Source organism: Acinonyx jubatus, chromosome B2, assembly GCF_027475565.1.
Source record: "Acinonyx jubatus isolate Ajub_Pintada_27869175 chromosome B2, VMU_Ajub_asm_v1.0, whole genome shotgun sequence".
Lineage (NCBI taxonomy): Eukaryota > Metazoa > Chordata > Mammalia > Carnivora > Felidae > Acinonyx > Acinonyx jubatus.
The window spans coordinates 140,494,302-140,517,756 of record NC_069385.1 but is presented as its reverse complement, the minus strand read 5'-3'; the positions used below and the strand labels follow the sequence as shown (position 1 = coordinate 140,517,756).

The following is a 23,455-nucleotide window of genomic DNA, read 5'->3' as shown; positions in this document are numbered from 1 at the left end:
CACCACAGTTAATATCATATTCAATGACAAAGAGGTAAAAGCTTTTCCTCTTAAGTCAGGAGCAAAGCAAGGGGTACGCACTCTCACTACTTTTATTCAACATAGTACTGGAAGTCCTAGCTAAAGCAATTAGGCAAGAAAAAGATACAAAGGCATTTGAATTGGAAAGAACAAAGTAAAACTGTCTCTATTTGCAGATGACATGATATCATATATAGGAAACCCTAAAGACTGAACCAAAAAACTTAGAACTAGTACACAAATTCAGTAAGTTGCAAGATATGAGACCAATGTACAAAAATCTGTTATATTACTGTACACTAAAAATGAGCTAGCAGAAAGATATATTAAAATAATTCATTTATAATTCCATAATTATATAATTTACAATACTTAGGAATAAATTTAACCAAAGAAGTTAAAGACCTGTGCATTGAAAACTGTAAGACACTGATGAGAAAGACTGAAGAGGACATAAGTAAATGGAAAGATATTCTATGTTCATGGATTAGAAAAATGAATATTGTTAAAATGCCCATACTACCCAAAGCAACCTGCAAATTTAGTACAATCCCTATCAAAACGTCAATGGCATTTTCCACAGAAATTGAACAGTCTTAAAATTTGTACAGAGCGGCAACAGACCCTGAATAGTGAAAGCGATCTTGAGTAAGAAAAACAAAGCTTGAGGCATCATGCTTCCTGATTTCAAAGCATATTACAAAGCTGTAGTAATCAGAAATACTGTTGTATTGGCATAAAACAGAATAATGGGACAGACTACAGAGCCCAGAAATAAATACTTGCGTATATGGTCACTTAACGTATAACAAAGGAGTCAAAAGTATGTAATGGGTAAGGACAGTTTCTTCAATAGGTGGTGGGGGAAAACTGGACAGCCACATGCAAAAGAATGAAACTTGACCACTATCTTTCACCATACACAAAAATTAACTCAAAATGGATTAAAGACTTGACTATAAGACCTGAAACCATAGAACTCCTGGAAGAAAACATAGGCAGTTAGCTCCTAGGTCTGGCAATGATCTTTTGGATTTGAGACCCAAAGCAAAGGCAACAAAAGCAAAAATAAATAAGCAGGACTATAACAAACTAAAAAGCTGCACAACAAAATGAAAGGCAGCCTGTGGAATAGAAGATATTCACAAATCGCAAATCTCATGAGGGGTTAGTATCCCAAATATATAAAGAACACATACAGCCCAATAGCAAAAAACAGTCTGATTAAAAATTGGGCAGAGGAGCTGAAATAAACATTTTTCCAAAGAAGACCTACAGGTGGCCAACAGACACATGAAAAGGTGTTTGACATCATTGATTATCAGGGAAATGCAAATCAGAAGCACAATGAGATACTACCTCACACCTGTCATAATGGCTAGACTCAAAAGGACAAGAGATAATAAGTGTTGGCAAGGCTGTGGAGACAAGGGAACCCTTGTGCCTTACTGGTGGGAATGTAAATTGGTGCAGACACTGGGGAAAACAGGGCACCTTCCTCAAAAAATTAGCAATAGAACTAGCAATTCCACTTCTGGGTATTTATCCAAAAGAAATGAAAACTCTTAACTTGAAAAGATACGTGCCCCCCTATATTCGTTGTAGCAGCATTTTCTGTAGCCAGTACGTAGAAGGAACCTCAATGTCCACTGGTGGTTGAATAGATAAAGTGTGTGTGGGGGCGCCTGGGTGGCTCAGTTGGTTAAGCATTTGACTCTTGGTTTTGGCTCAGGTCATGATTTCATGGTTTGTGATTTCAAGCCCTGCACTGGGCTCTGTGGTGACAGTGTGGAGTCTGCTTGGGATTCTCTCTCTTCCTCTCTGTCTGCTCTCTGTGTGGAGTCTGCTTGTGCTCTCTCTTAAAAATAAATAAATAAACTAAAAAAAAATTTGTGTGTGTGTGTGTGTGTGTGTGTGCGCGCAATGGAATATTATTCAGCCATAAAAAAGGAAAATAGGGGCACCTGGGTGGCTTATTCAGTTGGGCATCTGACTTTGGTTCAGGTCACGATCTCACATTTCATGGGGTTGAGCCCCATGTTGGGATCTGTGCTGACATCGTGGAGCCTGCTTGGGATTCTTTCTCTCACTCTCTCTCCCTCACGCTTTCTCTCTCTTTCAAAATAAATCAGTAAACTTCAGAAAAAAAAGGAAACTTGCCATTTGTGACAATATGAATGGACTTTGAGGGTTTTATGCTAAATGAAATAAGATGAAGGACAAGTACCATGTGATCTCACTTATACGCGGAGTCTAAAAAAGCCCCAGAACTCATAGAAACAGAGAACAGATTGGTGGTTGCCAGAAGTGGGGGCTGGGGCTTGGGCATAATGGGTGTAGGTGTTAAAAGGTACATACTTCCAGTTATAAAATAAGTAAGTCATGGGAATGTAATACCCAGCGTGGTGACTGTAGTTAACAGTACTGTATTGTGTATTTGAAAGTTGCTAAGAGATAGATCTTAAAAGCTCTTATCGCCAAAAGTGGTGCCTGGGTGGCTCAGTCGGTTCAGTGCTCACTCTTGATTTCGGTTGGGGTCATGATCTCACAGTTCGTGAGTTCAAGCTCCACGTTAGGCTCTGTGTTGCGATGCAGTGCCTGCTTGAGATTCTCTCTCCCTCTCTCTCTGCCCCTCCCCTGCTCTCTCTTTCTCTCTCTCTCTGTCTCTCACAACAAACTTATAAAAAAGTTATCACCCAAAAAAAGTGTGTAATTATGTGTGGTGATGGGCATTAACTGGACTGACTGTAATCATTTCATAACATATACAGATGTCATTCTTTTGTACACCGGAAACTAATATGTTACATGTCAGTTATATCTTAATAAGAAGAAAACCAAAGGTGATAAAGCCGCCCCAAACCTTGCACTTCCTTGTGTGGTGGTGCTTTGTCCTGCCGTGTGTGTCCCTTCCTCCCGCTGGCCGTCTGGGACTCCTCCCTCAGACCTCACCCTGGCATGGTCCTCTCTGACCTGCATCCTGTCTTACTTCCATCCCGCATCCACGGCTGGTAAAGGATTGCAGGCAGGTGCACTGGACCAGGGTCAGGACACCTTAGTTCTCGTCCCAGCTCTGACATTCCGTGGCTGTGTGACCCAGGCCAAGTCACTGCCAATCTCTGGTCTCCACCTTTCCTTGCCTGGAGAATGAGATGTTGGAATTACAGGTGAAGATTTAGATGAATCATGCATGGTTGGCTAAGCAGATGGGCTCTGGAAGCAGGATCCGGGAGGTATGTGACGTTTGGGAAAATTTCTTAACCTCTCTGTGACTTAATTTCCTCTTTTCTAAAATGAATGCCTCGAGGAGCCTCAGAGAGTTGTGAATGTTGAAGAAGTTACTCAGAAGGACCTAGAGCAGTGCCTGTGATGTGGTACGCGTCCTGCTGTTAGTTATTATTATTGTGTTATTATTGTCACTTTCTTTTATTTTAATAAATGTTTATTTTTGAGAGAGAGAGAGAGAGAACAAGCAAGCAGGGGAAGGGCAGAGAGAGAGGGGACGCAGAGGATTTGAAGTGGGCTCTGTGCTGACAGCAGAGAGCCCAATGTGGGGCTTGAACCCGTAAACTGCAAGATCCTGACCTGAGCCAAAGTTGGACGCTTAGTGGCGAGCCACCCAGGAACCCCTTTGTTGTCGCTTTCAAGTGGCTAACGACGGAGGTGGTTTTCGTGGGGAGTTCACATCTCCAGAGGACATGGGTGGGTGTTTGTGGACAGTGTTTTCAGCACTCCTCAAATGGTCCCAGATTCTATTCAGTCTTCCCTGCCTCCTTGGCCGAGGATTAGAAGGAAATGATTTGTGGGCTGGGAGGCAAGCTGGAGGCAGATCCTTATAAAACATGTCACCCACATATTTTAAGGTTTCAGTCTGCCATGGCTAAACAGCATAAACATTTTTTTGCCCTTGTATCTTCTGGAATTCATTTCTAAAGGGTTTTCATTCTAAATCATAACTAATACATGACATGATATTTACAGCATAGGGTAGCCACAAGTCTAAACTAACCAAAATACAGGACTTTTTCCCCTGAGAATTAATAGAGGGATTATCTCACTCCAGAAGAACTGGATGACATACTCTGAACTGAGGGAAGGAAGCTTCTGATGTGAGTATACAAACTCCAGAGAAAAGGTCTGGGTGAGCCTCAGAGAACAGTTGTTGGACAGGATGTTGAGCCTGGCAGCCTGATTCAGGTCCGCCCCTACCCCCAGCCCTGCCACCCTACAAGATCGAGATCTTGAGAGACAATCGTAGGCAATGGCTGAGCATCTCTAAATATTTTTTTTAATGTTTTATTCATTTTTGAGAGAGAGAGAGAGAGTGAGAGAGAGACAGAGCGTGAACAGGGGAGGGGCAGAGAGAGAGGGAGACCCAGAATCCGAAGCAGGTTCCAGGCTCTGAGCTGTCAGCACAGAGCCTGACGCAGGGCTCGAACTCACAAGCGCGAGATCACGACCTGAGCCGAAGTCGGATGCTTAATGGACTGGGCCATGTAGGCGCCCCCGGCTGAGTGTCTCTAAACGTGGTGCTGCCCAGTGGTTGACGGCTCTGGGGCCCTTCGCCTTGTGTCTAAGGTTCCTCAGTGGGACAGTGAGGCTCTTTGAGAAGACTAAATGAGGTAATGGATGTGAAGCATGTAGAGTAACAGCCAAGGTTTTGTTGAGCTCAGTAAATATACATGCACAATACATCCCTATTGTTATTACTTAAAACTTGTATGTTATGGGGCGCCTAGGTGGCTCAGTCAGTTAAGTGTCCCACTTGGACTCAGGTCATGGTCTCTTGGTCTGTGGGTTCGAGCCCCGTGTCGGACTCTGTGCTGACAGCTCGGAGCCTGGAGCCTGCTTCCGATTCTGTGTCTCCCTCTCTCTCTGCCCCTCTCCTGCTCACGCCCTGTCTCTCTCTCTCAAAAATAAAGAAACATTAAAAAACAAGTAAGAAAAAAAAAAGCATTTCTTGTTGACATTCCAAGGAGGTTGGAACAGAAGTGTAACAAGGCTCTCTTTGAAAGCGCAAAGTAGCTGAAGAGTGTGGCACAAACACTTTTTGTTCCGTGGTGCAGAAGGGAATAGCATTTCTTGTGGTCTCCCCCAGCCACATTTATTCGCAGGAGGCAATGCAAAAGAGCACTGTTTGTGGAGGAGGGAATGGCTTGCCTTTAAATAAGGAATTGTTTAATTAGATCGGTTTTGTCTGGGAACGTATAAGGCACTGTTGCTGAGAGAAACATTCCAGGCCTGGACAGTCGCCTGCACCTCATTGCTGAGCCACTGTCATGGAGGAAATAATTTTGGACCGTTAATATTTGCTGTTTGTTAAAAATAGACTGCTTACATCTCTTCATTAGGAGGAAGGCAGTGCTTTCTCGCCCCTGGCAGAGTTCGTTTCTCGTTGCAAGAATATGAAGACCGAGGCACAGAAATCCCCAAATAAACCCCCTCTCCAGCAGCACGTTACAGCAGATAGATTGAAGACGTGCGCTTGAACATTGCAGTACGGTTTCACTGTGCTTTGGTGAAATAGGGAATCACAGCCTTGGGCATGTGTTTTATTTGCTTGTCGTGACTTTGAAATCTCGCAAGAGCCGTGGAAACCGAGCTCTTGTTAACGTGAGGTACGCCACGCTTGCGTTTTGAGAGTCTGATCAAAACCGCTGTGCTCTGCTGTTTCCTTAGGCATAGGACCCACACAATACTCTAATTGTGCACAGCATATTGTTGTGTATCACAGATGAAAGCACAGCTTTCTTTTCTGCTCGGCAGGGGGTACGCCAGCCCCAAAGTCAAGACATCCGCACGTGTTCCTTCTAAATGTGAAGGGTTTATTCAAGAGCATCATGGGACATGTTTCTATTCTCTTTGGCTGTCCACACTGTTACCCTTGACATTTTACTGCCTGTAAAACATGTTTTTCTTTAAGAGGAAACTTTTTACAGGTTAATTTTTTTTTTTATTTATGCCTAACTCCTTCCTAAAAGTCAGCTGTGGTAGGTGCTAATAAATGCAGCCTTGAGGCTAGCGTAAGTAGAATTAAATACAGATTTTTTAGAGTTTCTTAGATTGCCTTGATTGTGTGTGCTTGTGCGCATGTGTGTGTATGTGGTGTGTGTGAGAAATTCCACGTGGAATTTACAAGTATAAATTGTAAAAGAATTTTTGCAAAAAATTTGCTCAGATTCCCGTCACCCTGACAAAACCTCCGAATTCCATCTCACATGTTATGTTTGCCTTTTTCCTAATGCCACTGTTGTTGTTTTTTTTAACACAGGTGTAGGCATACATACACTTTTATTTATTTTTCATTTTATTATTATTTTTTAAATGTTTATTTCTTTTTGAGAGAGAGAGAGAGAGAGGGAGTGGATGTGCGCATGAACCGGGGAGGGGCAGAGAAAGAGGGAGACACAGAATCCGAAGCAGGCTCCAGGCTCTGAGCCATCAGTACAGGCCCTGATGTAAGTCTCAACCTCATGATCCGCGAGATCATGACTTGAGCCTAAGTGATGTGGCTTAACTGACCGAGGCACCCCTGGAATACTGTTCTGTTGCATAGGTTTACCATTAATAACTATCCTCTTGTCCTAGGATTAGGTAAATCTTATGTCATTCTGTCTTGTAAATAATGCCTTAACATTTTTTTTTTAGCATTCTGCTTTTTTGTCATCCAACGAATAGATTTCCATTTGGTTGGAAGTGTGGCTTACGGCAAATAGTACCATAGTCGTTTCAAAAAGGATTATAATTCAGGGTGCGTCCTTGAGTTGTTCATGTGTTAACCAATGTCTTTACTAATTTTGTTGAACTTTTAGGTCCCTTCTTCTTGCTTCGAGAAGTTAACACAGAGTTAAAATATTTTTTTGTGGAGATTTTTTGTGCACATCTCTAATCGTGGTGATAATGACGGGTTGAAAATTTTCAGCCAGAGATAGATGTGCAAAAACTGTAACTTTTAAGTTTGTCCCGACTAAACTTAATTTAGCTTTTGCGCTACATTGCCAGTTATAAGCGGCTTCCTTCTGTTTGGGGCTGGTTATGGTAGAAGTTTGTCTCCCTCTATGGCTGGGAATCAGGTAAGCCCTGAGGGGTCTACAGACCTCTGTGGCCTGGGTGAGGGCCTCGGGTCCCTGTGCCGTTGGGGTCTTGCTGGCTTCTGCTTGAGTGGAGCCCCTCCCTGTGGTCTTGGGCCTTAGGCTCTTGCTGCTGGTTTATCTGCTGTTCGCTGCAGCATCTTCCGTGGCTCCTGGTGGCAGGTTCACACTCAGCATTCTCCTGAATGCAACCGCAAGACCTTCTCGGGCCTACCAGTTCTCAGCTGGCCTCTCTGCTGTTCTGGAGCCTGGGAGAGGGGCCTGAGAGATGCCCTGGGCCCATGTATTTCATCACCCTCTGGGCCTTCAGGAAGCAATGCTGGCCCATCTCCCAGGGCTGCATCCTGGGAAGCCAGACAGCCAATCTCCAACAGTGATAACCTGTGTCATTCCTCCGGACTTCTCCAGGATCCCGTCAAGTTTTGAGGTCCCACCGCCTCTGCTGTCACCCCCCCCCCCCCCCACTCCCACCCCATGTCAAGTTGCTAGTCCTGCTCCGCTGAATCCCTCCTTCAACGCACTGGCCAAACTCTATCTCCTTTTTTTGGGCAGAAAAATAACCCTTTCATCATTAAGAACTTTTCTTCCCTCCACGATTGTAGTAGAAACTTCATGCTTTAAATTCTTCCATTTTGCTCTTGATCTATATAAAGACAAGTTTTTAGAATTTTAAAAAGAAAAAAAAAACCTGTCTTTTCAACATTGGTAGACTGCTTTGATTTATTCAGATTGATCTCTGCTTTTAGTTTATAAAACCCCACTTGGGAGCTGGAAAACCCAGAGATTGGCTCTTTGTCAGAAGCTGCATTGCCTCTCTCTGTGGAAGAAAGGACACATGGAAAATTCTGGCGGCTGCCTGAACGTTGGGTGGGAAAGGGAATCAGTACAAAGGCAGCAGGGAGGAGACTGGGGACGCCGGCTCTTAATAGCTCAACAGTAGTTACGGTGTATGGAGTTATTCTACCCATAATCTGCATGTTAACTTAGTAGATGTAGAATGATATTAATAGTAAGTGCTTATCAGTGCCAGGCACTGTTTCAAATAGTCTTATATATTCTTTTGTCCCAACAATCCTGTCAAATGAGCTCCTACCCCCGTCACATGAGCTAAGAGCCAAAATGCAGCAAGCTGGTGTAACTCTTCAACCAGTAAGTGGTGGATCCTGGTCGTGCAGCAGGGTATTCTGGCTCTGTGTTGACTCTTGGAACCACAAAGTCTATTCTTGGTTGTGGGATGGGATCAAATACTTCATTTGATTATTGTTATTGAAGGTAGGTCTTTTGTTCTCTTGTAATTGTAATTTGATTCTCTTCTTAACAGGGGTTCGATCATTTCCTAAAAGGCTTGATCCCCCCCCCCCCCCCCCCGCTTTAGGAAGATGCGATCCCTTTATTGTTTTAGTTTGTTTCTGTACTTATGTGTGTTACTTTATTAACTTAGTGTTTCTCCAGTTTGGATAAAGAGGCCTTCTCAGTTTCAGCTGCTTGTAGTCACCAAAGTTTAATATCTGTATGATCCCAGGCCAGTGATTTGCTTTCCAGAGTTGTATAATTTTTAAAACCGGTTTATTATGGAAAAGTTCAAACATACACACAAGTGGAGAGGTTAGTAGAATGACCTCTTTCATGTGCCCAGCACTCAGTTTTCAACTCATGGCCAATCTTGTTTCGTCTATACCATGATTTGTTCATAGCGGCTCTACCGACATTTTGGGCCGGGAAATTCGTTGTTGTGGGAGGCTGTCCTCTGCAGGCTGTCCTCTGCCTTTTAGGATATTTTGCGGTATTCCTGGCCTCTACCCAGTAGATAGCAGGAGCATTCCCCCACCACCATTTCTGGTTATAACAACCAAAAATGTCTCCCGGGAGGGGGGCAAGTCATCCCCAGTTGAGAATCACTGATTTGTACTCAGTCCACTCTACCCATCCCTTCAAGGTTATTTGGAAGCAGATCCTATACATCAAATACAATCCACTTTGGGATGCATTTCTGAAAAACAATGCCTCCAATTTTGTTGGCCCTATAGAGAGGAAAGGAGCCAAGATCTCATTCTGTTCCTGTAAGAACTGTTGTCATGACAGCCTGTCACCGTTGGCCGCAGAAGTAGCAAATGCAAAGAAATTGGTGTCATGCTTCAGCCTATACTTAAAAAACAAATTGTGATAAAATACACAAAATATGAAATTTTCCATTTTAACCATTAAAAACATTTCCTTTTATGTGTATTTATTTTTGAGAGACAGAGTGAGACAAAGTGAGAGTTGGGGAGGGGCAGAGAGAGAGGGAGACACAACCATTTTAACCATTAAGCACATAGGATAGTTCAGTGGCATTAAGAACATTCATGTTGTTGTGCAACCATGCCACCACCCATCTCCAGAACTCTTTTCATCTTGCAAAACTGAAACTCTGTATCCACTAAATAATAAGCCGGTTCCCTCTACCCCTCAGTCTCTGGAAATCACTGTCCTACTTTCAGTCTCTATGAATTTAACTACTGTATTCTAGGTACCTCATTTAAGTGGAATCATAGAATAGTTGTCCTTTTGTGACTGACTTATTCACTTAGCATAATGCCCTTGAAGTTCATCCATGTTGTAGCATGTGTCAGAATTTCCCCCATTTTAAGGCTGAATAATATTCCACTGTATTTATTTGCCACATTTTTTTTTCAATCCATTCATCTATTGGTAGACACTTGGGTTGCTTCCACCTTTTGGCTATTGTGAATAATGCTGCTACAAACGTGGGTGGAGAGATATTTCTTCAAGACCCTTTTTTCAGTTCTTTTGGGTAAATACCCAGAAGTGGGATGGCTGCATCATATGTACTTATATTTTTAATTTTTTGAACCGCCATATTGTTTTCCACAGTGGCTGTACCATCTTACATTCTTACCAGCAGCATACAAGGGTTCTGATTTCTCCTGATTCTTGCCAACACTTATTATTTTGTTTTTAAAATAGCCATCCTAATGGATGTGAAGAGGTGGCTAACTGTGGTTCAGCTTGTGCCTTTTAAGATGTACATCTGGTGGTTGAAAAGCAATCCTGCTAGGAGCCTCCTGCGAGAACTGAGCGGTGTTGCTGTGTGTGTGTGTGTGTGTGTGTGTGTGTGTGTGTGTGTGTGTGTGTGTTTCCACTTTTGCCTTGGAACAGTTTGCCAGGGAACATTCATCCAGCCATCCATGACTCACTCCCGGGAAGAGGATGGGGGTGTGGGTTGTGTCTGTGTGTAGGAGGAAGCTTTTAGTCCCAAGGGTCTTGTGTTTAGGCATTAACCACTACCAGTTAAGGGAAAGGATTTGAGTTAGATTAGAATCAGAGACCGTTACAGACTAGGTCTCCCAAAGCACATGTTTTGGAACCCCCCTCCGCCCCCCGAAAAAAGCAATTGAAACCCAGAGCACGTAAGTCTTCTTTTCCTAACTTGCTGGTAGTGACAATATCTTGCCCGCTGTACCCAGTATCTGGCATATAGCATCAGCCAGTCAATGTTTGTAGAATTAATTAATGAATTACCAAAGCTCACCCAGCTGACACCCGAGAGTCAGAGCTAGGATATTCAGTTGGTTACCCGTGAGATCATGGTGGCTGAACAAGGGCAGATTGCTTCAGTGGCCCAGCGAGTCTTTGTTTCCTCCTTATCGATCACGAGGGTGACAAGATCAGAGGTAGTTTCCCCACAGTGAGCCTTATTCTTCCTTGGAGGTGGGTTAGAAGGACCCGCCTTCCTTAAGACAAGCCAAGCTGATGAGACTCTCAGGAGGCTGAGGATTCCTGGGCTGGCTGAGTGACGACCATTGAGCTTAAATCTGTTCTGTCTCATCCCTGCTGCACGACCTTCACCAATCTCCTTCTCGTTTATTTGTGCTTTTCTTCTTTATGAGAAAGTCTAGTTCCTCCTGGGTGCCTCTGAGGGTCCCTCTTATTATACTTCTAAACCAGGTGCCTTCCATCTTGCCTGAATATCAGAACCACCTGAACGCCTTGGAAAGTCCTGATGTCGGGCCAGTTATGTCAGAATGGTTGGGGATAGGATCCAGGCAGCAGTATTTTTTTTAACGGTTTTTAATTTATTTTGAGAGAGAGAGAGAGGGAGAAGGAGAGAGAGAATCTTAAGCAGGCTCCACACTGTCAGTGCAGAGCCCACGCAGGGCTCAATCAGACTCACGAACCGCGAGACCATGACCAGAGCCGAAGTCTGACACTTAACTGAGCCACCCAGGTGCCCCAGGCAGCAGTATTTTTCATGTCTTTAACTGCTCCCGCGCCTCAGTTTTTACCTGTTTCAACAGTTTTTTTCCTAGTTGTCAGCCTGAGTCTCATCCCTCCTTAACCGTGAAACTTCTCATTATTTACTTCGGATCTAAAGGGGGTGTAATGTAAGAGAATAATAATCATGTACTAACTTTGAGCCATGTTAATGTTACTTTACAATTACTTGTGGGTTCTTGTGTTCCTTTCTCAGAGTATAAGGTCTGCTAGGCAGGCAGCGTGCCTCCTTTCTCCTGTATCCCAGGGCTTCTCAAAGTGACTGTGCACCCCCATTTCTTGGGGGGCTGTTAAAGCACAGATTGCTGGACCCACCTTGGGAAGGTCTAATTTAGCTAAGTCTCAGGTGGGGCATGAGAGTTTGCATTTCTTTTTTAAAAAATTTTTCCATTGGGGCGCCTGGGTGGCTCAGTAGGTTAAGCGGCCAACTTCGGCTCAGGTCATGATCTCACGGTCGGTGAGTTCAAGCCCCGCGTCGGGCTCTGTGCTGACAGCTCAGAGCCTGGAGCCTGTTTCAGATTCTGTGTCTCCCTCTCTCTGACCCTCCCCTGTTTTCATGCTCTGTCTCTCTCTGTCTCAAAAAAAAAAAAATTTTTTTTCCGAGATCATGACCTGAGCCTAAGTTGGATGCTTAACCGGCTGAGCCACCCAGGTGCCCCGAGAATTTGCATTTCTGATGGTTTTGCAGCTGCGGCTGCTGGTCCCGGGACTGCACGTGAGAACACGATCTACCCTTTGGATCATTCCTCCCGTGCAGGGGTGCTCAGTAATTACCGGCAAACCTCAAGGAATGGAACCAATTTCCCCTGAGCTGCTCTGCTGCCTGGGGGACCGTATTCTGCTGTGGCCGAGAGTATGAAAGAACGTGTGATTGATCACCTACAGATGATCATAACTTTGACTTTCCAGTTGCCAATTCTTTTACATTTGGACCCTCACTAAGGTGATTATTTTTCTCTCCATTGTGTGTGTGCGTGAGAGAGAGAGTTGGCGGTGGCGTGTTTAGGCTACACGAAATGATAGGACCACATCATGCAGACCAGAATCACGGTTCACCTCCTCTCTGTCTTCCAGGGTAGAAAGCCAGGGCAGGCAGTAGCGGGGATCAGTGTTTGGAAAGGTCCGCGAAGAGTGGTCTCCAAACAGAGGGGAAACTCAGCACAGTTTTCAAAAACGAAACAGAAGATTCTCTGAAAAGTCTTCCTGTGAATTACCAGGGGCCCCAAGTCATCTTGGTTTTTATCAGGAAAACAAAGTGAGCTCAGGAGGAGCTAATGTTGCTGCCTCCGCCCCCGCCGGGAGACAGCCCTAATGAATTTCACCAGCAGCTACAGTTTTTTGTCGCGTGAGAAACTGTGGAGGCTGAATTTGAGGCTCTATTCAGGTATTTATATCCTCGATCCCTTTTCCGTTAAGTGTCTTCTAGAAGCTAAGTTTTCCCTCCGAACACTCTGAAAAGTTTGAACCGCTCTTCCTGTTGTAATTAATGGTTACATCACCTGATGCATTTGGGTTTTGTGTTACATCAGCCGGTCTTTCCACGGGGTATCAGGGAGTTATTTTATATTTTCTTGTACGTACAATATTTTTGAGAGATAGATGAATGAGACTTTTCTAAGGAAATTTGTTGCCTATTTTAAATAATTGGATAGGGTGGCGTTGGAAGTGTAAGGTGGGGGTGTTTCTTTTTTGTGTGTGGCTTTTTAGTGCCACTCCTTGAACTTGAGCTGTCCTCTTGTTCATTTGGTGTTCATGTGTTTTTATTTTATTTTTTTCATTTGGTGTTAAGTTAAAATGAGAAAAATTAGAGTCAAACAGTTGATGATGACTTTGGAGAGAAGCCTTTAGTTTCTCAGGTATTTCATGAGGGATGCGTCACGGATTTGGTTCATTTGTGCCTCTTACAGAACACGTGCTTTATCTTAGGATAGCACTGGGGATGTGGTGGAAAGAGACCCAGAAAACTGACCTCACAGTCACTGAGGCCCTCTACATTGAAAAGCCCTCTGTGTTGTGGGTGAGAAAGCAAGCTTGGCTAGTCTTGAAAAATTAGACGTGAAATCTACCCCCAGAATCAAGAGCCTACTGTATACACTATATGGTAGCTAACTTGACAAATTATGTGTATATAAAAAATGAAAAAAAATTTGAGAACGAAACTCAGGTTTCTCACATCTCACATCAGATGAGGGGCCTGGTTACCCAGTCAGTCTCCTGAACCTTTTCCAAACAAACACTCTGCTGAGGAAAAAGTCCAAGTTGCAGATGCACCCAGATGTGGAGATCCGAAAAGACCGGAGAGAATTCGCACACAGGCAGAAGGATAAATAAAGGTTTTGAGTCTCTCTCTCTCTTTCCCCCAAACAGGTGAATTTTGTAGCATGTCAGCTGTTTGCCTTGTTCGCCGCTTTCTGGTTCCGCATCTACTTAAGTCCTGGTAAAACCAGTCCCGATGTCCGGCACGCATTTGCCACCGTTTTTGGCATCTATTTTGTCATCTTTTGTTTTGGCTGGTGAGTATGAGCCTCAGAAATTCTAGTATTTATCATTTGGGTGTGTTGGGGCAACATTCTTGGCATTTCCCAGGCAGGAAATGAAATATATACTCCTATTGTAAAAAATATATATATATACTCCTATTGTTTTATATATATATATATATATATATATATATATAAACACACGCATATATACACACATATATATATAAACACGCATATATATATATACACACACATATATATACACATACATATATATACACACACATACACATATACATGTGTATATATATACACACACATACACATATACATGTGTATACACACACACACACACACACACTACTATTGTATATTCTAGGAATCTCATTTATTGTAAAGAACCTAGAACCAATAAACTGACTATCCATTAGAAGTCAATTCGGTGAATTTTTTCTAGAAATTGTGCTTCCATTGATGTTACCCTGGGTCAAGCAAGTGGAATGCTATAAGGTTTCATTTTCCAGATGAGGAACCTTTCTTACCTGTTGTAGATATTGGTGTTTTTCTTGCATGACAATAATAATTGATGTTAGTCCTGTGCGTAAAGTAGAAGAAGAGTTTTAGTGCTGGTCTTAGGAAGTGTGAGTCATTGCTCAACAGCGAGAGCCTGCGGATGACTCTTTTCTCTACCAGATAAGCTGGCCAAATACCCTGGGAGTGGCACTTCTCTGGGAAAGAGTTTTAGGAACCAACATTTCTAGAAATACAACTTAAGGATTTTTGTGAATTCATTCAGGATACTATAATACTGCTGTTCTTCCTTCAGTAAAAATTTGAGAAAAGATGATGAGTATGTTGAATCAACTACCAGGTAAAAGTCTTGGTATCTGGTGAGGATCAGTTTTGGTCCTGGTGCTTTAAAATTAAAAAAAAAAAAAAAGTTCTAAAGAGAGAAAGAACTCTTCTGGACTCTCAGTTGTATGTGTGCCAAAGTGCAAACCTTCCATTTATGGATCCTGACATTACTGGCACCACAGGTGACAGACTGTGTCATGACTTCCTCCTGCTGCTTCAAGATCTAGTCTAGTACCTTAATCACACGGAGCAAAACTCTTTGATGTATTTTCTGTTGCATAAACATGACTTAACAGATCATGTGCTTTCTGGTGGGGGCATAGGCGGAGCACAGTGTGCGTGTCCAGTAGGCATGTTCATTTGGAATATACTCAACGCTCCTCCTTCTCTCTCCCTGATGTCTTAAAGGTACTCTGTGCATCTTTTTGTGCTGGTGTTAATGTGCTACGGGATCATGGTCACGGCCAGCGTATCCAGTATTCACAGGTAAGATTCTGGGAGTGAGCCGTGCAAGGTGAGGTTTTTTTTCCATGACCTGTGAAATGTGTTTCTAGGGTTAAGGGGCACTTTCCCCATGTGCCCGTCACAAGTGGCGTATCCTAAGTTCTCTGGGATATCAGAAGGAGACAGGGGGGCCCTAAGTGCTGGGAGCAGTCAGAGGAAGCTTTGTGAAAGGGTGGCAAGCCCCTTGTGTCAGAAGAGAAGCAGCTGTATGGTAGCCACAAATTGGAAACCGCCCAGATGGTCACCACAGTGGAATACTACTCAGCAGGAAAAGGGAACGAAGGATTAATAGCACATGATGATATGGATGAATCTTCAAAGTAAATGTGCTGAAGGAAGGAAGCCACACACATTTCTATTCTTGAAAATGTAGACTAATCTGAAGTGACAGAGAACAGATCAGAGGCTCCCCGGGGTGGGGCGGCACAGGGAGATGTGACAGGGATCGGAGAGGCAGGAAGACACTTGGGGGATGACGGATATGTCTGTTATCTTGAATTTGGCTGTGGCTTTCCAGGCGTGGACCCGTGTCAAAACTTTGTGTACTTCAAATATGTATACTAAAACGGTCAAAAGAGGAAGAAATATTCTTACTGTGATATTTTGATTTGAAAGCAGAGAAGTAACTTAATTCTGCCTTGAAGGCAACGTGCTTGGATAATCGATTCAGACACCTGGGTATCTGTTTAGCATTGTCTGTGTTTCCTGTGGTCTTTGTGAAACCCCAGCATTCGTTCTGTCTTTCTGTAACACTGAAACGTGAAAACACAGTCCACTGTTGTGTCCACAGAGCCTAGAACAGTATCTGTCACAAGTAAAGTCTCAATAAATATTTACGGAATGAATGAATACCTTTGAAAAGACATTTGTCCTGTTGTAAGTTCTTTTCTGCTGGCTTCCCTGAAAAAGCAGATGCCTTATTTTAGTTTCAGAAAGCTCTTTGATTTTTTTTTTTTAGAGAGAGAAAGAGAGAGAGAGAGAGAGAGAGAGAGAGTTCATGTGCAAGTGGGGGTGGGGCAGAGGGAGAGGGAGAGAGAATCTTAAACAAGTTCCATGCCCAGCATAGAGCCCAGTGTAGAGCCCAACACAGGGCTCGATCTCATGAGCCTGAGATCGTGATCTGAGCTGAAATCAAGAGTCTCTGAGCCCTAGAGGCTCAACCAAGTGAGCCACCCAGGCTCCCTGAAAACTCTGATTAATAAGACTATTAGCACAATAGTTTTCCTTCTGCAAATCATTGAAATTTCACTTTTTAATGTATAATCTGGTAAATTACTTACAATAAATTTCCTGTTTCCGAGGGAAAAAATTTTTAAGGGAAAGTATTTTTGTATGCTTTAAAATTTTATTTTCACCCAACTTAGTGTCTGGATGAGTTCTGAAAAATTGAATTGCCATCCTCTTCCTTCTGAATGCCCTCCTTGAAAGGGATCGTGTCACTCCTTCAGAAGGGAAATAGGAAATCTATATTTCTGATTTGGTAAGAATGGGCTTTGGGAATGCTCCATATTATGACAAAATGCCGTTGTTAGTGGGAGGTGAAAATGTCTGGCTTTCCCCAAACTTGAGTTTGGAAGCCATTCAACAGTTAGTAAAAATTGGGTATATCTCTGTAGCATATTTTTAACTACCTTACAAATTGTGATTTGTCAGCTCTCTCCACACTTGTGTGATCCCAATCGGTGTGGACCATTTTTCGGAGAGTCAAGAACCTGCATGCACATGCTTGTTCCGTGCGGGGCCCAGTGTCAGCCTCTGGCCAGGAATGGAACACTCCAGCCTTGGCTGAGCCGAGCAGTTTACGGACAGGCTGTGTCTGTCCCACCACAGTAATATTGTGGTAGCAGAGGCCCGGGTCATAAGACCAAAAAGGACTCCAGCACAAGCTCTTTCTTTGCCAGGACTGCGGAAGTAGGGAGTGGTTCATGGTTCCTGACGGAGGGAAATTGCTTCCTATTGATGCAGGGAAAGAACATGAGACTGGAAATCTGGCTCTCTCTGGCAGTGTGAGTTCAGAAGGGTCATGCAGCCTCTCTGTACATCAGATTTCCCACCTATAAAATGTGGCGTGTGTGATAGTTTGAACTTAAGGTTTCTTCAGGATCAGGATTTCATGATTCTTTGGGAATCGTTTTCTTCCCCTTGCCAAGCCAGTTACAAGAGTTCTGTCACATGGCTGGGGAGAGTCGGGGAAGGTCAGGCTTTGCCGCTATGGGGAGTTAACCGATTTCTAGACATACTGTTTTCTCTTTGTCTACAGATTTCTTGGGGTGCCAACTGTTTCCTTCCTAAGCCACTATGTTGGGCAGAAATCACAGGTGTTAATTGATCATATCGAGACCGACTGGAGCAGAATATAGTTTGTATCTCCTAGGATAGACCGCCTCTGTGAGAACATGATGATAAGTTGCCAATTTTGGGGTACCTGCTTTGTGCCAAGTGCTAAGCCATGCTCTTTTAAATAGATATGTTTCAGGATGTCTGGGTGGCTCAGTCGGTTGAGCGTCCGACTTCGGCTCAGGTCATGATCTCACAGTTTGTGAGTTCGAGCCCCGCGTCGGGCTCCCTGCTATCAGTGCACAGCCTGCTTCTGATCCTCTGTCCGTGCCCCCCCCCACCTTTGCCCCTCCCCTGCTCATGCTCTCGCTCTCTCTCTCTCATAAATAAGAACAAAAACATTACAAAAAATAGTTCTGTTACATTATTTTGAATCTATAAACTCTTAGTATATCATGTAATATATTTAATACTTCACGTCATTATTACAAATATATTCTCTCTAGGACAATTAATTGGGATACAGATTCCGCCCCTCCCCACAGGTTGAAGAAATGAATGCTCAGAGAGGTAAATAGGTATACACATAGGGAATTTTCATAAATGAATACATCCATGTTACCACCACCCAGGTCAGCAGGGGAATGTTACCATCACTCATGCCCCAGTCTCTGCCACATCCTTCCTTCATAAAATAGCTAGTATTTAAACTTCCCACATTAGCTTTGCCATTGCTGGGCTTTGAAGTCCTGTTGGTCTGTCTCCAGAACATGATGTGTAATCTCTCTACCACTCCTGGATTCCTTAGATTTTTCAGGTGCGTCCAGAGCATGAATGCATTGTGCTGTTGTCTCGGGACACAGTACTTGTTACAACTACTGAGCTGAAGTCCCTTTCTTTGCTGGGCTGGGGGGCAGGGGAAGGTATGGGTCTAGCTCTTGCGAAGGAGAAAGAGGAAGCAGGTATGGTTGCATTCAAGAGGGCCGTGGGAGAATTTGTCTTTTGTATCTGCCTCGTGCTTTTGCCTTGACCTTCACGAACTGGCTGGAGAGAGAACACAGAGGCTGGAGGCAGAAGGGCCTAACTAGCACCATTCTGCTTCTGCTCAGCCCTTCAGGGAGTTGTTTTCTCTCAGTCCTGCTTTGTTCACCGTCTTTCTGTTTGGGAAAGGGTTAAGGATGAACCCGAGGCAGGGAAAGTCTTATTTTGTGTCAGGACGTCTTTGTTTGCAAAGAGAACGTAAAGTTATGTAGTGCTTTAGAGTTTACAGAACTGCTTCACGCCCACTAGCTGGCTCTCCCTTGCTACCAAGTGTGTTTTTATGATTCTTACCTCACCATTCGGTCTCCATGAGTTATTTTAACATGAACTCGTGAATTTCAATATAATTTGAGAATATGCTTCATCTCTGTTTTATGACCCATGTTTCAGTGTTATACCTTCTAAATTTATGTCTGTTTCTGATGGGCTCCTGCACCATTTGAAATGTTGAATGTGCTCCTTTCAGTGCCTTTCAGCTAACCATACACGAACCCCCTCTATGGCCAAGGGTTGGGGTGCTCCAGGTCATGGTGAGTTGGCGTAACAGACACATGCATATAATTTCAGCATCATAATGATGAGGTTGGCATGGAGCACTGGAGATATACCAGGAGCAGAACAGTGAATTGTGCTGGGGGTAGGAGGGAAGGGGTGGAGCAAGCTGGTGCGGGGGGTACTGACCCGGAGCCCGGCCTTACCTGGTAATTAGACAGTTCCTAGGTAGGCTAGAGGACAGAGGAGGGAGTTGCAGGCAGAGGAAGGGGTGTGAGCAAGACATCTGGCCTGGAAATGCAAGCTGTAATTGTGGAGAGAGAGTGGCCGGTGTCGTCTGAGCATAAGTGGACGTGGGGTGTGCTCAGTGAGGAGTCCACGAGGGAAAGGTAGAGCTCCGTGCAGGAGCACATCGCCTGCTGCGTTTAGGAGTTTTGATGTGACTGGACAGTGGGAGCCATTGGAGACTTTTAAGACAAATAACATTTATTTGGTTTTTGTTCACCTAGCACCCAGGAGGCCACTCTTGTGAGTGAAACACACAAGACGTTCTTGCCTTCATGGTCTAGTAAGGGAGACAACAGTTAATTTGATGATCATGATGAAAAAGACCACAGACCCAAAATGGAGTCACGTAGGCCAACTCACCAAACTAGGGCCCAGGGCAGTTTCAAACTCCCCCAGAAATGGAAGTCTTAACCGGTCAGCCAGGAATTTTCTGGTCAGCACTAATGACCTCTAGAGTCTATCCCATGAGCCCTCTCCATCCCCCAAAGGGAACATGAGGTCATCTGCGTGAGGAGACCCTTCCTCCTAAGGGAAAGTGGCCTTGCCTGAAACAATCCCTTCTTTTCCTAGTCACTTCCCTGTGCCACCCTCCTTCCTGTAAAAACCTTCCATTTTGTGCAACTCCTCGGAGCACCCCTCTATTTGCTAAGTGGGGTGCAGCCAGGTCAACAAATCGCTTAATAAAGATAATTGGATCTTCAAAGTTTACTCAGTTGAATTTTTGTTCTTTAATGTCACATATGTGTGATTACAAATTGATGAATGTTCTGAATGATGTACGCGCGCGCGCCTGTCTGTCTTTGTGTTGCTGGTTCGTACCCCGGTGGTCATGGCAGGTGTCGGAAGGAAGCCAGGCCGTGATCTTGGTGTGTGGTAACTGAAGCCTCAGGCTTGGGCAGGGGTGTGCCCAGCAGGGCACTGGGAATGCTCACACCTAAGGAGTAAGTGGAGGAAGACAAGCTGAGCAAGAACCTTGGAAGCATTAACCAGAGAGGCGGGAAGCAATCACGGAGAGAGAAGCCAAGAGAACAAAGTATTTCAGGAAGGGAGAGTTCGGCGGCATAATGCTGGTTCGGTTTGTATTTTACAAAGATCGTTGTGTAGACACAGTGGTTTCTGAGGAGGAGAATCTGAGCGCAAGATCTTGCAGGTTCTTGCTTCGCAGCTCTGGCTGCACGATGAAATTACACCTGCTGGGTGTATCCTGTACCAGTTAAGCTAGAATAGCAGGGGTGAGGCCCAGGCATCGGCAATTTGTAAAGCCCTCTGGGATGACTCCATTGTGCTGTGTGCAGGTGAGAAAAGATGAAGGGTCCCAGGCAGTGAATGCAAAAGTGAGCGGAGGGGATCAGCTGGGTTACAGACCAAGCAGAGAGGACTTTGTGACTGACGATATGTGGGGAGGGAGGGAGAGGAAGAGGAGAAAGCCGATCGTGTTACTGCCACGCGTAATCATCCGATCTTCTCTCTTCTGCTTTCAGATACTCCTTCTTTGTAGCAATGGGATACCTTACAATATGCCACATCAGCCGGATATACATCTTCCACTATGGAATTCTCACTACAGACTTTTCTGGGTGAGTGTATTAATTTGGGGGGGAGGGCCCGACTGCAGACTTGCACTCCGTCTCTCGGGGTCTGTAAAGATCAAGGCTGCACAGGAGACTCCTTGGTGGCTGGTTCAATCGGTTGGTAAGACTGTGCTAATGAGGTTGGGGCTGAAGGTTTGATTGCTCTGCAGGACTGTTGGCCCTGCTGTGTTGTAAGGTTGGGGTGGCAGCCGATGGCCCGTGGGCCATGTCTGTCCTGCCGCTTGTTTCTGTAGAGTCCCGAAGGAACACAACTGGGCACCGGGTCATTACGTGTTGTCTCTGGCCTCTCTTGCACTACAGCGGTGGAGTTGCATAGTCATGACAAAACCATGTCGCCTGCAAAGCCTACAGTATTTACTGTCTTCCTCTTTATTTTATTATTTTATTTTTTTCAACGTTTATTTATTTTTGGGACAGAGAGAGACAGAGCATGAACGGGGGAGGGGCAGAGAGAGAGGGAGACACAGAATCGGAAACAGGCTCCAGGCTCTGAGCCATCAGCCCAGCGCCTGACGTGGGCCTCGAACTCACGGACCGCGAGATCGTGACCTGGCTGAAGTCTGACGCTTAACCGACTGCGCCACCCAGGCGCCCCTCTGTCTTCCTCTTTAAAGGAAACGTTTCCAGTCCTCTGGTACAATGCTCTTAACATGGACTTGGTGTTTATCTCCTACTAATTAATAATACAGAAATTTTTCGCTCCCAGCTGATAAATGGTTCCCGTCCTGACCCTTCCCCCAGATTCCCTAGGCTTCTAGTGACTTGAAGGTAATACCCAGCACAGCAAGGGTCTTCATGCTGGGCTGCAAAAGTTTTTTCTTGGCCTTAACCTGCTGGGCCACCCCTCTCCTGATGGTCACCTAGTGATGACTGTGGGCAGATAAGTGAAAATTCTATACTTTGTCGCTGTTTGTTTAGGAACAGCTGTTTATGAATCTTGAGGAACGGACACTGAAGCAGGGTGATTCCTCCTAACACATTGTATATTCACCATGTTCCTTCCTGGGGAATTTGGGTCTGTTCTTTGCAGCAGCGTGAGGTCAGGCAGAGCCTGGGGTCTCCCCTCCGGTTGAATTGCACTTCCTTTCATGAGTTATTGGAGGGGAGGTAGTGAAATAAAGGTGTTGCAACTCACAGCTCAGTTCTGCGAACTTTGCAAATTTTGCGACTTAACTGTCCCACCTTGAAGAGGCTCGGGAAGCCAGAAGTGTTGGTTTGGGCCACAAAGACTGGTGTCCTGAAGTTTCTGTGACTGTGGTTTGGTCTTTCATGCATTGGTTCTTCTTATCCTTGGGTTCCTGGGATTTTACGTTTCTCTCTGACTCGTCTCCTTTCTGCATTTCCCTCCCTGTATGTTGTGGAGCACGGTTGTTGTTGAGTTTTTCTGAAACAAGTTCACAACTTTTTACTTTTTAATGACACGTTAGCAACATGTGGAAAATATGGGAGCAACAAAGATAACAATACAGCCAGGAAGTTACAGCATTAAACGTAATTTTTAATTTATTTTAATGTTTATTTATTTTTGAGAGAGAGGGAGAGAGTGAGAGAGCACATGAGCGGGGAAGGGGCAGAGAGAGGGAGACACAGAAGCCGAAGCAGGCTCCAGGCTCCGAGCTGTCAGCACAGAGCCCGATGCAGGGCTCGAACCCGTGAACCGTGAGATCATGACCTGAGCCGAAGTCGGATGCTCAACTGACTGAGCCACCCAGGTGCTCCTAAAGTTCTGTCTTGAAGTTGAACCTGGTGTTTTAAAACAGCCTAACGAGATAGCTGTTCCCTTTGTAGCATGCTTCCAAACTGAAGAGCTTAACATACTTTATTACGTCTTTGTTTATTTAATTTTTTTTTTTTTTATTTTGGGAGAGAGAGAGAGAGGGAGTGTAAGTGCATGGCCATGAGTAGGAGAGGGGCAGAGAGAGAGGGAGACAGAGAATCCCAAACAGGCTCCACACTGTCAGAGCCCGACCCGGGGCTTGAACCCAGGGACTGTGAGATCATGACCTGAGCTGCCACCTTAACTGAGCCACTCAGGCACCCCTATAAACGTCTTTAGGATAAGAACACAGACAGGAATTGAGTGGGATTAGAGGAGATCAGCATTTGTGCCAAACAACATATATATGTTTTTAATTTGGGAGTAACAGCTAAACTCATACTTTAAATTATTCTGGGGCATGGCATTTTATTTGACTTTCTGAAAGTAATCAGGTTTTTGTGGGCTGGACTGTTGTTAATGGCGAGGATACCACAGACGACACGCTTTTATTAGTGGCGAATATCCTTTGTGTTTTCTCTGTGAATGTGGGCTGTTAAAAATACCGGAACATTTACTGTTCCCCTGCAGGACGCTCAACAGTTGCTGGTAATAAAGCGGGTACTTGATTCCTTTGAAGTGTGTGGAAGTGAGCTCATTCTTCTGTCTTGCTCCCAGAAGGGTACAAATTGATATTTCTGAGGGAAGCAGAAAGAAGAACCCTCATTTCCTCTTTGCAGGCTCGGCCGATTCAGGCAGCTAATTGCTCTCCCATCATGT

At 44.5% G+C, this 23,455-nt stretch overlaps 1 protein-coding gene across 5 annotated transcripts in view; it reads left to right on the top strand.

The window, feature by feature from the left end:
• The window catches only part of MBOAT1 (membrane bound O-acyltransferase domain containing 1), a 104,068-nt gene that overhangs the window by 44,902 nt on the left and 35,711 nt on the right, over positions 1 to 23,455 (top strand). For 4 of the 5 annotated variants that reach the window (XM_027040401.2, XM_027040399.2, XM_027040403.2 and 1 more), the window contains exons 2-4: positions 13,755 to 13,900; positions 15,134 to 15,211; positions 20,809 to 20,904. In XM_027040401.2, the coding sequence (XP_026896202.2) occupies positions 13,755 to 13,900; positions 15,134 to 15,211; positions 20,809 to 20,904 (320 nt within the window). Of the gene's footprint in view, positions 1 to 12,616; positions 12,772 to 13,754; positions 13,901 to 15,133; positions 15,212 to 20,808; positions 20,905 to 23,455 lie in introns of those variants that run through there. The other variant, XM_027040402.2, reaches the window with a different exon arrangement.